The sequence below is a fragment of the Rhyacophila brunnea genome, unplaced genomic scaffold, assembly GCF_057557595.1.
Source record: "Rhyacophila brunnea isolate RB1 unplaced genomic scaffold, BYU_Rbru_1.0 scaffold_22, whole genome shotgun sequence".
NCBI classification, from domain to species: Eukaryota; Metazoa; Arthropoda; class Insecta; order Trichoptera; family Rhyacophilidae; genus Rhyacophila; species Rhyacophila brunnea.
In genome coordinates this window covers 21965680-21981834 of record NW_028232882.1, presented here as the reverse complement: position 1 = coordinate 21981834, position 16155 = coordinate 21965680, and the positions used below count along the sequence as shown (strand labels likewise).

At 34.1% G+C, this 16155-nt stretch overlaps 1 protein-coding gene across 2 annotated transcripts in view; it reads right to left on the bottom strand.

Annotated features, from left to right (window-relative positions):
* Window positions 1-262: 262 nt before the first annotated feature.
* The window catches only part of ClC-b (chloride channel protein 7), a 40168-nt gene continuing 24275 nt past the window's right edge, over window positions 263-16155 (bottom strand). For both annotated transcript variants that reach the window (XM_085949493.1, XM_085949492.1), the window contains exons 6-16: window positions 15735-15878; window positions 15036-15213; window positions 13188-13337; window positions 12470-12611; window positions 8796-8934; window positions 7830-8093; window positions 6684-6863; window positions 5336-5545; window positions 3859-4029; window positions 2929-3090; window positions 263-806 (exon numbers count right to left, since the gene is read on the bottom strand). In XM_085949493.1, coding sequence (XP_085805619.1) covers window positions 705-806; window positions 2929-3090; window positions 3859-4029; window positions 5336-5545; window positions 6684-6863; window positions 7830-8093; window positions 8796-8934; window positions 12470-12611; window positions 13188-13337; window positions 15036-15213; window positions 15735-15878 — 1842 coding nt within the window. In that variant the 3' untranslated portion in view covers window positions 263-704. The remainder of the gene's footprint in view (window positions 807-2928; window positions 3091-3858; window positions 4030-5335; window positions 5546-6683; window positions 6864-7829; window positions 8094-8795; window positions 8935-12469; window positions 12612-13187; window positions 13338-15035; window positions 15214-15734; window positions 15879-16155) is intronic.

The following is a 16155-nucleotide window of genomic DNA, read 5'->3' as shown; positions in this document are numbered from 1 at the left end:
TGTCGGTGGCATTATAGTTAATTTAATTTGCCTTAGTAATGATTTGTTAACCGAAATAGCTCTTCACTAAAAAAACAAATTGTGTGGAAATTAATATAAATTAATATTATTGTCTTCTGTCGATGGCACCAAAGTTCATTTTAAACCTTGGTCTCTTCCAGACAGTGCATTCGTCTGTGGCACCTCTCAAGTCTTCAAAGTTGAGAAGGGCTCTTGCCTCGCTTCGCACTTCCTCTTACCAGTGCATCTTTCTTTTCTCTTTCCTTAATGCTTTCATGGACCTTCCAAGGTGCGTGTTTGTTACATCAGTTCTGTGCAGCTTGGTCTCAGAACATTTTTGATACTCGTGTCTCTGACATGCCTGCCCAGGAGTTTTACGAAGGTGGAGACTTTCGAATCCTTGTAACTATATCTGATTCTCCACAGTCCATCCTAACTTACGGGTCCATATATCCGACGCAGGATCTTACTCACAAAATTAATAATTATACTGTCGCAAAATGGAATTACTAAGTAAATTGTATCTAAATTAGCAAATATAAAAATTTAGGAACATAATTGAAATATTCTCATTCATTATAAAAAGTTAATAATTATAATATAAAATCGGATTCAACATAATAAAATATCATTCAAAAACTTGAATATTTTAAAACTATACCTTAACATAAATATATTTTTTTTATCTAAACAACAGACACTATCTATATATCATTCGATAATAATAATTCTTCTACGCCCATTTTTCCTCCATGTCTCCAGACCCTGTACCTCGCCAAATCTTTTCGGGTCACCATTCCAACAACCTACAAAATAAAAGAATTTACATAGTTTGTTTTACGAGCATAATATATCAATTTCATAAAAAAATCATTGTATAACAACTCAACCCAACTCGACTCAACAAGTCAACCTTTTTATGCCTATCGCCCACTTTTGTATCTCTGTTAGTAGTAAAATTTTCTAACCGCCCACTGGTTCCACAGAAATGGTGATTTATAAAGTAGGGAAGTAACTTTACATTATAAAATTTATAAAGCAGAGCTACAGCAAGTCAAAGCATATAATAATAATTACTTACCAAATACTTTATGTCAGACTATCGCTAAGTTTGGCAGAATAAATCTTTATAAAACAACTTACTGTAGCTAAATCTATATTTTTATTTAAGTATACTTTGCATACATAGAAGCATGAAGTCTGATGAAATTACATTTAATTAATTAAATCATTAATGAGATATCTGAGGCTGATGCTGCGAAAATAAATACTGGATATCTGGCTCAATTTCTCGCACTATAGCGCCATTTAGTTTCACTTACGTAGGTAACATGAACTAAACTTATGTGAGGGCGATAGTAAATAGTATATTCTATGAAATTTAAATTGTCACGGGGAATTTTAAGAAAACATAATGAAAATGTTTTTAAAACGCCTACCGCCCACCATAAAAGCTGGAACGCCCACTAGTAGGCGGTAGGGACCAGGTTGACTATCCCTGGTTTACATGATTACAAAGGCAAAGATTGTCCTGATAGTCGCCGACCTCCGCTAGGGGATGGCACAATAAGAAGAAGACATGAGGACAAAGATAAATCAACACCAATGAACTCTGCAACAGTCCTCAAGTTATCGTCCCCAGTCTGGTCTATGCTCCGGTACCATTTATTAATTATTATGGCTACTGCGGATATCTACTGATTGACTAGTATAAGATGCAGGAATAGTACCTGTTTACGTGCATGGATTTAGACTGTCTCGTCAATTTCATTACTCAAGAGTAAGAGAGACGCGATGTTGTCACTGTATGGTATCATTTGACAGCTCGTGAAAATCGGTTAACCCCAAAATGAGTCTCTGCGAGGTGTAGTTCGTTTTTATCCCGGCAGATTCGCCACTATCGTTCTACTGCGCAGGCGCAGATATCGGACAAATCCCAACTGTTGCGTAAAAATTCAGAAGCTTCCGAAATTTTTTCATTCATGCATGCGATCTTGCAACTTGCACATGCGTTTTCTTGTTATGGCCGCGATAATACGTACTATCAGCAGTAAATCCACGCATGTGTAAACGGGGTATTACTTTACATCTAATATTGAATGGGAAAGAATGGACCTTGATATAATAATACATCATGACAAATACAGATTTTCCAAAATTGCAAACACCAATGTAAAGTTTTATTCAACCGAAAAATATTTAACTGTATAATGTTAATTGAACATTAAATTAAACACGGTGCGTTATGACAAAAAAATAATTTGAAAAATTGCTATCTACAACCACGGATATCTTATGAAACGAAACATGGTTTATTCTCAATAATAGAATGAAGATATTTTAAACAACACTCTTGTGGTATACACTAATATATTTTATGTGATCCATTAAAATATTGATTTGCATGCTGAGAAAAGATAGGGTATCATGATGACATAGATATCTTTCTTACAAAGTCTACAGATTGCTTAGACCAAGATCCCAAACATTAGAGGTTGTGATCGAGAATTCTCGAGGAATTGTCATTAGGCTAAGCTGCTAAATACAAACAGAATAATGGAATTTCTCAGTAAAAAAAAGGCATTGACTTTGACCCTGAATGGAACTTTTTGACTTGATTTTGTAATACCGATTTCTTGATAAATCAAATAACCAATCTCAAATTCTCGAGAAACCAAATTTAACATTCTTGATGAGTAATGAAAAAAGTGAAAAAATCACAAGCTCTACGTAACATACTCCTAATACTCTATTTCTCTTATTTAGACCAAATTAGTCTGGTAACCAACTGATATCGGTCCATCTATCAAAGTGCAGGTTTCTATTTTGTCTTCATAAATAAAAATCTTTTGGACAGACACAATAGGTTTTTAGAATAGTGCTATCAAGATGGATAATTATGCTAATAGTCTTATAAGAGACGCTTACCTCATTCAAGTCGTTGACAATTGGTAAATGGCGCAGTCCTAATGCTCTGAAGAGTCTAAACATCCGGGGGAGAGATGCACTCTCCAGTAACGTGTAAGGCGACGGGTTCATAAAAGGCCTCAAGTCAATGCTGAATGTTTTTTCTTCATCAGATATCTTCACCTAAAAATATGCATTTTTAAATTGTATACTTAACCAGTGTGGTTTCCATATTCTAACCAACATGTCAGAACGCTTGTTGTGTAATGTAAAATTTATATGTAAATGCTGACGCTGACAAAAAGTGTCACTCTTGAACAACTACGGTAAATTATATAACGTGAGACGCAACCGAACCGACAATTACCTCAGTAGTCAACCACATATATAGAGAAAAACATGAAAATCTTCTAGCAACCGAGATCAGAATTACACTCTAACGGCGAAACATTTCGAATGAGACTAGGCTTCATACAAACCGAATTTTACCACATCTCCCTATGCCCGCCTTCTTGCTCAAAATGGGTATATAAGGACGGGAACAGGTATCAAGTCTTCAGTCAAGATTTGTGCGAGACTATGATCTTGTTTATCTATGCTCGTCTTTGACAGGAGTATGTACATTTTTGACCTTATAGCTCAGCTCGTGAAACAGAACTTGAAAGGCTATCCATCACTCCCGATCCGGTAGTTACTAGAGCGGTAATTTCCAGATAGTATTTACCCGTTATTATTTTTTCACGCATTTCACTAGAATTTTCCTATTGCATTGAACGTGCGTCGACGCAGGTCTTATTTGACTCCATTCAATTAGATTCACCAATTGGATAAAAGAAATCTAATTGATGATTCTAATCTAATGAAATCGGAATCAAATAAGACCTGCGTCGACGCACGTCCACTGCAATGCCGTGTGTCTGCAGCCTTAGGGTGATGACATGAATATTTTACCTCATTGATTGTCGGGAATCTGGGATACGACTGTCTGAACATGTTGATGTTGACATGATTGCTTTCCTCCCATGTCAACGCCGCATCAAAGAATATCTTTTGCTGCAGCAGAACAATCAGCTGAGATCTCAGGATAAGTCCACGGATCCGTTTATAAGCAGTCACCTCCATCTGAATTCAAACACACATCATAAATCGATTCACATTAACTATTAATCATTACACTTTAGACAAAGAAGGTTTCGTAGGGTTAGCTGTATATCGTCGGTGTTTTGTAAAAAGGGCGAATCAACCAAAATGCTACTTTACAGGAGGAGGGTTTTTAACTTTTGACATTTATTTATTTTTTACCTGTAGATGATTATAAATATCTAACAAGTTTATAATAAAGCTTAGAAAGAATACTGTCATTATAATAGGTATTATATATAATATTTTAAATGGCCTAATATGTCACATTTGCTTTTTATTTCGTAATTTTAATTAATTTAATTTTAGTCGATTATCGTTTTTAAGTACTTTCCTGTGGAGATAAAAATTCGCCGTTTTTACACAACAAAGCTAGTGGGGTACATATTGTATTTTCATTAAAAACTCGATTTCGCCAAAATGGTTGATTCGCCCTTTTTACAAAACACCGACGATATAATAATAAGATAAAAATGTCAAAGCTATTCGCTATGGACCGAGGTTTTGAAGCTGGGTTCGCTCTATCACTTTAGGCCATGAATCTCAAGGAACACAAAGCGGACCGACTGTCCTCAAATATTGAATGTGCACTTCGTTGATGTGACAAACTTTAACTGGATGTATGCCAAACATGCGTTTACTCGTTCTACAAATCCGTGCATGCGAGGCCGGAGATAGAAAATGAGCGTGTATACACGCTGTACTTTGCACTCACTACACTAGCCCCAGTCGGTTGTTTTAAATAAATTAATATATTATACACCACAGTATACTGCCATCTCTTGTAATCATGGTGATATTCTTAACCGATGTACCTACAAGTCTTTATGATATACTTTTAATATATTTCTAAATAATGATGTTTCTAAGGTTTTATTTATTCATAGAAATTCGTGGCCCGCCGGATACGATCATTCTAATACCTCCCTGCATTTAAACGGTTAACACAATCACTGCTGACCTGTTAATTAATATTTAATTTCCACATTTAAATATCATGTTAATTATATCTAATGGCCAACTGATGCAAACGCGCCAGTCGCGGTGTCAGCACTAAATGAGTTTTAATGCAACAGAAATAACATATTCTTTAACATATATTTAAGTTTATCCCATATTTTTATTAAACTGCCGAGAAACGTTTCGATTTTCTTATTTACGCAAAATGGCAGCCATTCTTAATGCACCAATTAGATCACAGTTATAAACGGTTTTACACAAATTTTACAGGATTTTTCAACTAAATAATTCCAAAACGTAGTAATAAACTAATAAAATCAGTAAGTACCTCATTGGTTTGGGGCGGATCCACAACAGGGAAGCCGTTATATGACACGCACTTGAGTACCTCGACAATATGACCGACATTTTCAACAGTTTTGAAGGTCACAATCGGACGACTCATCACGGTGGGAGCGAAGATGTTGTGGGCCAATGGTGGCGGCTCCCAGGGCAGGAGGGGAACACCGGCCAGTTGAATGTGAATATCATATATGCCCTGAAAAGCAAATTTATGAACATCAAAGAGGTGACATAACACAAACTCAATAGTTATTTGGAAACATAATATCTTATAGGTACTAATAAATAAAACTGAAGTGTCATGTATGTTTTTTTTACAGCGTTTTATAGCTCAACTACCGGACGAACATTGATGAAAATGATACATACCAACCAGTGGTGAAGGGTGGAGGTAAGATGCGGAGATCCAACATAAATAGCGCACGCTAAACTTTGACAGTCATACACATTTGTTTTCATTGAACTAAGAATACAAATTGCAGATGGTTTTAAAAATAAGATTAAGCCCAGCCAAAACCAAACCATAATAGACACAAAATAATCTTCTATCCATAAAATATCTAAAATTATGCCATTAAATCATACATAATTTTAGATATTTTATAGATAGAAGAATATTTTTATTAATTTATTTTAAATACTAACCAATACCATATGGCAATTTGTATTCTTAATTCAATGAAAACAAATAAGTAAGACTGACAAAGTTTAGTTTGTACTATTTATGTCAGATCTCCACAGCCTACCTCCACCCTTCGTACCTGATTGGTACTTACCATTTTAGTAGTTTCATCAAAAGGTTCCGAAGTTACAAGATAAAACTTCTCGAAAATAAGACACACGAGTAAGTAGTCAGATAGGAGCGGCGGAGTGGTGAGGTGAGGTGAAGGCATAGGGTGCATGTCTATATCCAACCGTTATCAATCGCATTGGTTTTTTCGGAGATAATAATGAAATTGAATCACTTCTAGGTAAAGCGGTCAGATAGCAGCAATGGATCGGTGAGGTGAGTTGTGAGTAGATGGGTGGATAAATTACATTCAAATTCTTTCATTGTGTATATATGCTTATTTTTTATTTGCGTATTTCCCACAGACAAAGTGGCAGGTGATCGCTAGTAAAACATAAGTTTGTTTGTCATTAAACGTAATCGCCTTATGTTGTTCTGTCATCTCGATTACTATAGAAATTACTAAGTACAAAACTTAAAGCAGTGCTTCTCAAAATTTCGGGAGGGGGCATTAGACAGCAGCATTTGGGAAAAAAATAGTTTCTATTCTGAACACTTCTCTCGTTAATTTACTCAATACATTATATTGATAAGTATTATATACCTCATTGAAGAAATCTCCTGTCCACTTGGCTGCCATCACCGTGACTATGATAGGGAAGGCATTCGAGATGTCACCGGTGGTTTCCAATATAATAACCGTCAATGAGATCGTCATTCGAACGACTCCACCTAGCTGAGCAGCCGCTCCGATCAGAGCATATTTGCCAGGGTGAATAGTATCCTGTAATATATGAGAAAAAACTTTATATGTTAGAGGCACTGGCATTTCGCCCAAGGGCTCCATGTTCGATTCCCGAAGTCACAATATATCCTCTGTGTTTTGTAAAAAGGGCGAATCAGCCATTTTGGCGAAATCGAGATTTTAATGAAAATACAATATGTACCCCAGTAGCTTTGTTGTGTAAAAACGGCGAATTTTTATCTCCACAAGAAAGTACTTAAAAACGATAATTGACTAAAATTAAATTAATTAAAATTACGAAATAAAAAGCAAATTTGAGATATTAGGCCTTTTAAAATATTATATAATAATACCTATTATAATGAAAGTATTCTTTTTAAGCTTTATTATAAACTTGTTAGATATTTATAATCCTCTACAGGTAAAAAACAAATAAATGTCAAAAGTTAAAAATCCTCCTCCTGTAAAGTAGCATTTTGGTTAATTCGCCCTTTTTACAAAACACCGACGATATATATGTGATTTTCTCAAAGTCTGGGCGTTTGTTGCAATTGTTTCAATTCTATTACTGCTTCACTACACTACTGTCATTAGGCCTTGTGGAATATTATAGTATTAAAAATAAAAAAATTCATATAGTTGCTGCCAAAAGTTCATAGGCAAAAGTCAATAGTTTAGATATTTAAACGGATTATGTGACTACGTCATAATACTATGTAGTTTTCACAGTTAAAATTCAAGGTCATTCGATATATAGAACATGCACATAAAGCACAAAAAAATTAGCATAATGCTTGATTTTAGAGAGCATGTCAAACTTTAAAATTGCAATTACTCTATAACAAGATTTCGAGACTTACCAACTTTTGGCAGTAACCGTTTACCGATCATGTAATGTCTAGTACTCTTATTATAGTAAATACATATAATTTACATTTGATTTCAATGACTTTATGATAACTCTATAAGTAGGTAAACTTCGATATCTCTACAAAATGTTGTTACCATTGACGGAATGAGATACTGCAGAGTGGCGGCGAAGAGTCTGCCCCAAGCCGCGCCTGTCAGGAGACTGGGAATGAACAATCCACTGGACACGGACAGCCCAAAGGTCCAACAGGAAAGCAGGAAGTAACACACCACAAAGACGAACAGTGAGAGAATGGTGTGCGAGCCCGGCGGATCGTGGAGGAGCGACCGGACAGATGCTTCCGGTGTTTGAAACCATATCGCGGCCACCGCATTGTATTCTCCGTCACCGCAGTACAGCTGGAACAAGATGGATTGGGAATATAATATTATATTAATATAAAGTAACATAAATCATAATTTACAACAGGGAAAAGATTTCACTTCCTCGACCTACCTCAAAATTCACAATGTCGTAAATGGATGCGCTTATATGCAGTGATATGATGCAATTCGGTCACCAACCTTTCATATAAGATGTACATATCAGTGGCAGAAGGTGGAGGTAAGCTATTAAGATCCGCCATAAAATATATGTATAGTATATGCATATTGCACATTAAACTTTGTTAGTCGTACGTATTTATTTTCATTGAAATAAGACTGCAATTTACAGATGGTGTTGGTTAGTTTTTATAATTCAAGTAAACCCTGCGACACCAAGCCAAAATAGATAATGGTCAAAAAATACTCGTCTATCTATAAAATATGTAAAATTATGCAATTCAATCATACATAATCTATATAAATGAAAAAGTGTGCACAATTTTGTCATATTGCCCAAAATATGCCAAAACTATTATTGTTTGGTTTTCGCAGGGTTTAATTGATTTTTAAAAACTAACACCATATTCTGTAAATTGTAGTCTTAGTTCAATAAAAACAAATACGTATGACTAACAAAGTTTAATGTGCACTATTTATGGCAGATCTTAACAGCCTTCCTCCACCCTTCGCTACTGGTACATACGTAATAATTATGTAAGTTAATTAATAAGTTACCTGTAACGGGTATTTTGTTGGATCCTGACCCAATGGTCGACAGTCATTTAATAAATACATGGTTAGGAAACCAGTGGTAGCAGTCGCCATTGCAACCAGACAAGCCTCGAACACCTTCATCCAACGATACCTGATGTACCTACAAAATAAAAAGAATATTTTAAAATTATTTTCTTACTGCCTATACATTATGGTTTTTTTTTAATAAAATGTAGGTTTATAATTTTTTTTTGTTATTTTAAAATATTTATTATCAACAAAAAAAATACGATTCAAAATCATTATAATTCGACCGTGTTTAGGAAAAAGGGCGTAAGCTTCACAGAACAAATTTTACAGGAGGCAAAAAACGTTTTTTGAGTGATTTTAGTTTAATATTTTTTTTAAAATAGGCACAGACATTGGGTGCATGATGATTGATGATTTGGTGTAATATATTTTCGATCTAATAATAATTAAAGAAGTTATTACAGAAACATCATTAAAATTGAGGATAAATGCTTTTTTCCATAAATTAAAAATAATTAATCTCAATTAAATTAAATTTAGATAATAATTCAGCATTTGCGGCTTACTTCCTTTTTATAGAACGTGTATTTAGTTGTATACATTGCTAATATCTAATAAAAGCACTTTTCGAAAAATGGAGGGTTACGCCCTTTTTCCTAAACAAAGTCAATATGTAATATGAAATACCCCATGTACACGTGCATGGATTTACTGTTGACAGTAAGAAAATGTATGGGTAAACATGTATTATCCTGCAGTTGGCAAGATTGCATGCATGAATCAAACAAGTTTGGAAGCTTCTGAATTTTCATGTGACAGTAAAACGCCTGCGCAGTAGAACGGTAGTGGCGAACCTGCCGGCAAAAAAACGAACTTTCAGGTTTCACTGCTGTCAAATAGTACCAAATAGTACCAAAAATGACAACATCGCGTCTCGCTCACTCTTAAAGAATGAATTGGAGAGACAGTCAGCACTTCTACGTGTAAACACTTATTGTCATGATAGTTTAAAATAAGCACTATAGCCGCTAGTAAATCCATGCACGTGTACAGGCGCTATAATGTTATAACACGTAAATGCCAGTTCAAATAACATATTAAAAGTATAATCATAAATTCTACATAACTCCTACCCCTACCAAGGAAAAAATGACGATACATAATATTATGTTTGGCATTTGAAGGGGTAAAGGTGAAAACGTTCAAATTACAATTGTTGTTATCATCATAATCATGATGTTATGAAAATATAACATTTTATGCATGTTTTGTCCATGAGGTGTACCTAATCCAATGTTGAGAATAAAAATGCTTATAACCTTTTATACAAAGTAGTTACAGTAAAACCTCATTTATACGAACACGGTTAATTCAAAATTCAACATAAATCGAAATTTGTGCGAAAATTTATAAAATCTCTTTATATTCTGAACCTTTTTATAAAATTAGAACAAAAAAAAACTTTTTTCCAGTTTTATTATTTATTTTTATTTTAGAATTATTTTCGATTTTATATAGACGGTTAAATCAATAATTATTGTCATACATAAATAGGTATGTGATGTTAACACTATACGGTCCGCGAATTTTCGCGAAGAACCTACGCCAATATCCGGTATTTTTTAATGAAAATCAACAAATTTCGATCGCGAAGTTAAAAATGATATAACTTTTGAACCTATTGATATATTTCAATAAAATTTTCAGAAAATACTTAAAATATATCAATGCATCAAATTGTGTCATTTATTCAACACTTGTCAACCTCTGGCCCGCGTTCCATAAAGGTAAAGTATATAATTTGTAAATTTTCGTATATTATTTATTATATGTTATTAGATTAGTTCAATTTGTTAAATATAATGTAAAGGAAACAGCCTATTGATATAAAGCATCACAATATATTATTTTTTAATTAAAAAATATAATAAAATATTCAAATACAAAATGTTTTACACCGCTATAGAATACGTATCAATTCATTTTTAGCGCTAGCTACTCATATCTCTGATTATCAAATATAATAAAATAACAAAGACTTCACACAAACTGTGAAGTGTTTAAAAATAAATGCACATTCATTCCCGAACTAACACTTACTAGTGATTTATTGGTTTTATGATTTTTATGGCCTAGCCGATAAAGGCTAGGCCATAAAAAAGTGCAGTGGCGTGCATATTTTCGAGTAAATTCAAATAAATAAAATGCACGCATATACATTCCCACCCCTTATTACAATTTGGTATTATTGTAGGAATCGAGACAATCCAATAACAGTGCAGAGGCGTGCGTAAAAAAATCATATAACAAAATCTATGAGCAATAGGATTGTAAAACAAACATCTACATTCCACAAAAATATTTGAATCAACACTCAATCTTATGGATAATACCTTTAGATAACTGGCTAGGCACGAAATAATTATTATCACACTAAAGCTGAAATTATTTGAAATAGTTTATAAAACTATGAATGTAAAATGAACTAACAACTAATACACTTTTTTTTAAATTATACGAAGAAAACCAATTACCAATATGTAGATGTAGAGGTACTTTACACTCTTTGGACATGTAAATAGTTTCTTTTCGAAGTTTATGTGAGGAACACACTTTACACTTTCTTCTTAAACGTTTATTAGTTGCGGAAATCCCCGGAAATATTTGATTGTGATTGAAAATTACACTAAAATCTCCGATATCTTCAGTCACTGGGAATATCTGACATACAATCCGCATAGTTTTCCTCTGTTTAAAAACGAATGGTCCTTCATTTTAAAAAGTTTTTTTGGAGATAAAACTAATAAAAAATATATATCCTAGCTAAAATATACTTAGATTAATTATTTTTTCAATGAAATTAGTGCAATATAAATAATAATAGCTATTATTTATGCAGTTACACAAGCAATAATCTCCCGAAAAAAGCGAACGAAAATGACAACGCGATACAAGTTCACATTTATAACTGTTCTCATTTTCAAGTTAAGATTTCTATCATGGATGATGAAGCATGGTGGATGTTTCATGGGTAGTAAACCATTAATGACAAATTATCAAATAGGATGCAATTTCATAGCTAAAAATCGCGTTCATTTAAAAAAAAAAAGAATGCAGGTTCATAAATGGGTGACTACCACTGAAAAGGGTCGACAATTAAATTTCGAAGTTGAAGTGACGACACTGGAATATAACATTGAGTGTTTATTACCTTTTTTGTTTACGTCTCGTGATTCACCCGTCTAGAAATGGGCTTGTAACTAATAAAAAAAATGGTATAGGTACAAAAAAATACTGAATGGTATTACGTCCGCCATCTCTGTAAAAACCCCGAAATATTTTTTTTCCATCATGCTTTTACTTCTTGCACATGTCATTCAACCATCTGTCGATAGATCTTGCAACCAAATATTAAATTTCATATTTATTTTTCACAGTAAAGATATGCCTATGTGAGGACGCCACGTAGGCGTCACCGGATCGTAACGTTCGGCTTGCAAAGGACGCCAATGTGGCGTGACCGGACCGTAAAGTGTTAACATGCTCCTAACTCATTTTTTAATTGCATGTCATTTGTACTCGTTTAGTCTTCGGCTCAAATATATACTCAAATAGAGGGCTCGACGTAAAACGAGTGTCTCCTGCATATCGTCACAACAACTCACCTCATTCTGAACACGGTGATCTTGTAATTTATGTGATTCCACAGTGCCCCCATCATGCCTCCGAATGCGCCCAAAATGGCAAACACTGGTATCTCATACATTTCGTAAGGGAACGATTCCATTTTTCCCAAATTCAATAGACCTGCATTGGGAAAAAGTAAACTTATTCATTAGTCTTTGTAATGCCACCCAAATTTTTTAGCCATCCATAGACCGAAACCGCATGTGGTTCTGAATGGCTTCTTTGTTAATGAACAGTCAGTCATTTTTGGATTAAAATAAATGAATGAAGAAAAATATATTGCGCTAAAAGAATTTAAAATAGATGGTAGCTGTAAACAAGCCGCCATGATTTAATTCCAATCCTCTAGGTTATAATAATATTAACGTTGCTTTGGTTACCAGATCTACCACACTAAAAAGATCCAGAAATGCCATTGGGTGTTTTAATATAAATATTCCATACGGCTCCCTCTTGTTATAGTCAAACTATTTGGTTGTGCAATGTAGATATATATTTTTATTCCTATAGGTGAGAGTTGCAAAATTATCAACGTTTAAAAATTGCGAAATTCTCGGTCTTGCACTATGAGAAAATAACGTGTCAAATTAACCGGTTTGACTTTTTCAGATTTTTTGAGTGGTATGGTATTAATTGTTAAGGTCATTTAGAACTGGTAAATAAAAATGAAAAAGATAAATTAAATATTATAATTACCAGGATTGCTAAGGTCGCCAGGATGACCATGATACGCTGACAGTATCAAATTGAGTGTAAATGTTGAAACGACAGAGGCGAAGAATATTCTCCACGTCAGCCCTTGGTTCCAGAAACTGGCTCCCTCTTCCAAGGAGAATAAAACACCGCCTGGAAATAAAAAAATACAATATAATAATAGTTTGCCCACGACGGTCGAGAGCAGCTTACGCGTCGGCTTATAATGTTGTGGGTTCCAGGTTGTAGAGTCAGAGTATGGACCTAATAGGTTCAGCAAATGGCTTTGGCAGGAGATGAATGATGGTGTGATGAGTGAAGGACTGAAGTTGAAGATGATTGTTGAGAGCGATTTCATGTTTATTTGACGGATTGATAGAAGTACAGATACAATGATAAAAGATAACAGTGGGGTAGATATTTTAGCCCAAGGCACGATGATACAGAGTGACAGTTCTCTACCAATATAAAATGCGGAGTATGCTATAAATGTATGTACTAAACAATCTTATTTTCCACCGTGAACGTTTCTCACTGAGTAAGCACTAACCGATACGCTGACGGCCTGTGAAAAAATGTATATAAAAACAATTAAATAATATTTCCGCGATCAATTTGTATGTCACCGATTTTGCTGACAATGTTTGTTTTCAAACGACTCGTTGATCGCCACATGGCTAACATCCATTTCTCGTAAAAACGAAAAATCTGTTCATACAAATAACCTCTATTCTGTGGAGGCCCACATGAGCTTATTAGGATCGAACATAATCTCGTAATAAAATAAATAATAATAGTGATTGTCCGCAACTTGCGAAATACGGAAGTATTAGAAATGACAAACACACAATATTTTTAGTTATAAGTCTTATTCGTCGTTATTCCATAATTATTGTAACACGCTTAAAACTGGTTTCAATCTGACATGTTCCATTAGCAAAAATAAAAATTAAATACAGTGAAATGAAGAAATATACTGTTTCGATTAGAATGTAATTTATCCTGATATTATGTGCTGCTCAGGTGTAAACCATGATAATGCTGCAATTATTACATTATGATCACGTCACGTGCTGTCACGGCAACAAATTTAGTCTATGGTTTCGTCATTCCGCAGAATATTTTGAATGATCACTATCTCCATAAATTCAATGATGGAGAGTGCCAACTATAATGTATTAGTATTTTGAATTATTATTCATTATTCATGCTAATTTCAGTTAGTTATAACAGTTTTTATGTGTGTGTACATTAAAATTACTTGCGATATTGCATCTATGGATAATATTTTGAATAGAAGCCAACCAGCAGACCATAGATAATAATTTAATAAAAAATCCACAGAGAAAACCACTAAAAACATGGAACACATAATTTTGATGTGATTAGTGCGGTTCATGATGTAGCGGATACGCGTGGGGTGCCTCATTGTTGCTCTAGCAATTTCGGCAGATTTTGCCAACTGACAATGTTCATTTAAAGGTTCAAAATGTGGTAAGGGATGGGAGCATCAGTCTGTTAACATTTACCAAGTTCCAAGTAACAAGAAAAACGACATTACAAACTTTGACCACCACTGCTGTGTTTTATTATTAAATTTGAGATGAGATTGGAACCAACAATGTAGTTCAAAAGCTGTGCAAGTTTCATCCGGTAATTTTTGAGAAACATGGATGGAACAAAAATTTTTTATTGGGTTAGGTTGGGTCATGGAAATAGTCAAAACATTCAAAAAACAATAGACAAATATTTCGAATCACAGAAATCAAAGATACAGACATATTTTTTTATATCAATTTTTCAACCGGAATTTGTAGTGTAAAATTATGCAATGGAAGTAAATTCCCTTACCTACTGGTGCACCGAAAGCAGCTGAGACTCCAGAGGCCGCACCCCCGGAGACGAAATCGCGCTTTTCGTGATCCTCTCGGAAGTACTCCAAGATCTTTAAGTCTTTTCCGAGAGAAGTGCTCTTGCCCTGTGATATTCCTGCCGCCACTACCGCTCCGCTGTGTATCATCGGACCTTCCTACGAATCAAACATTTTGATTTAATTAAATTTTAAAAGAAAATGTGGGCAGCGTGCAAATTGAAGTAGAATTAGAGAAGAGTTTTGAAGAGTATTAGAGCGTTTAAAAGAAGCAGATGAGTTAACTAATGGATTAATTGTGGAGAAATAACTATCATAATTACTACAAGAGCATTGAATGAAGGATGAATCATTTTGGCTGACATGGCAGAAAGTTTGCGTAAATCTCAATGGACAATAATTCCCACTCATTGGAATAGGTTTGGCAAGTAAATAAACACTCTTCTTATTTGAATTTTGCACAAAATAAATATTATCCACTAAATTTCCTCTAAATATTTTTTAATCTAATTCATTGATTTGTTAAAAAATTCTTTGTAGCTGTTGAAAAGTTGAAATGTGGATTAAGGAAGAGGGGAGAGGTGTAAAAATAATCAGTGTTTTTATTTAGTACTACACAGCTGATGGTAACCCTATCTAAACAAATTATTTTAAAAGAATATTTGTTTTTTGTAACAAACCTTTCCTCCTGCAAGACCACCAACCACAGATGTGATTACGCCGACGCATTTTACGAGCAGTGTTTTAATTCTGACAACCCTTTCAACCTTTACACCGTTCAGGTAGCATTTCACCTGAGGTATACCGCTTCCCGCTGCGGTAGGCTGGAATATAAATTATATTGGTGAATTTATAAAACATTACATCCAAAACACAAGAATGTCCATCCACAAATGACAGTTCAAGGTCTGGATCAGCAATTTTTAATTATAGTATATTTATCATTCACATATGCTATGTGAGACCTTGATTTAACCAATAAAATTCAATAAAATTTCCAGTCCGTAAAATAATCTAATACATGTTTAAACCCAGCTTATAAACAATGTTCGGCATATTATGATTAACATGTTATCACACAACATTATGCATAGTAATTGA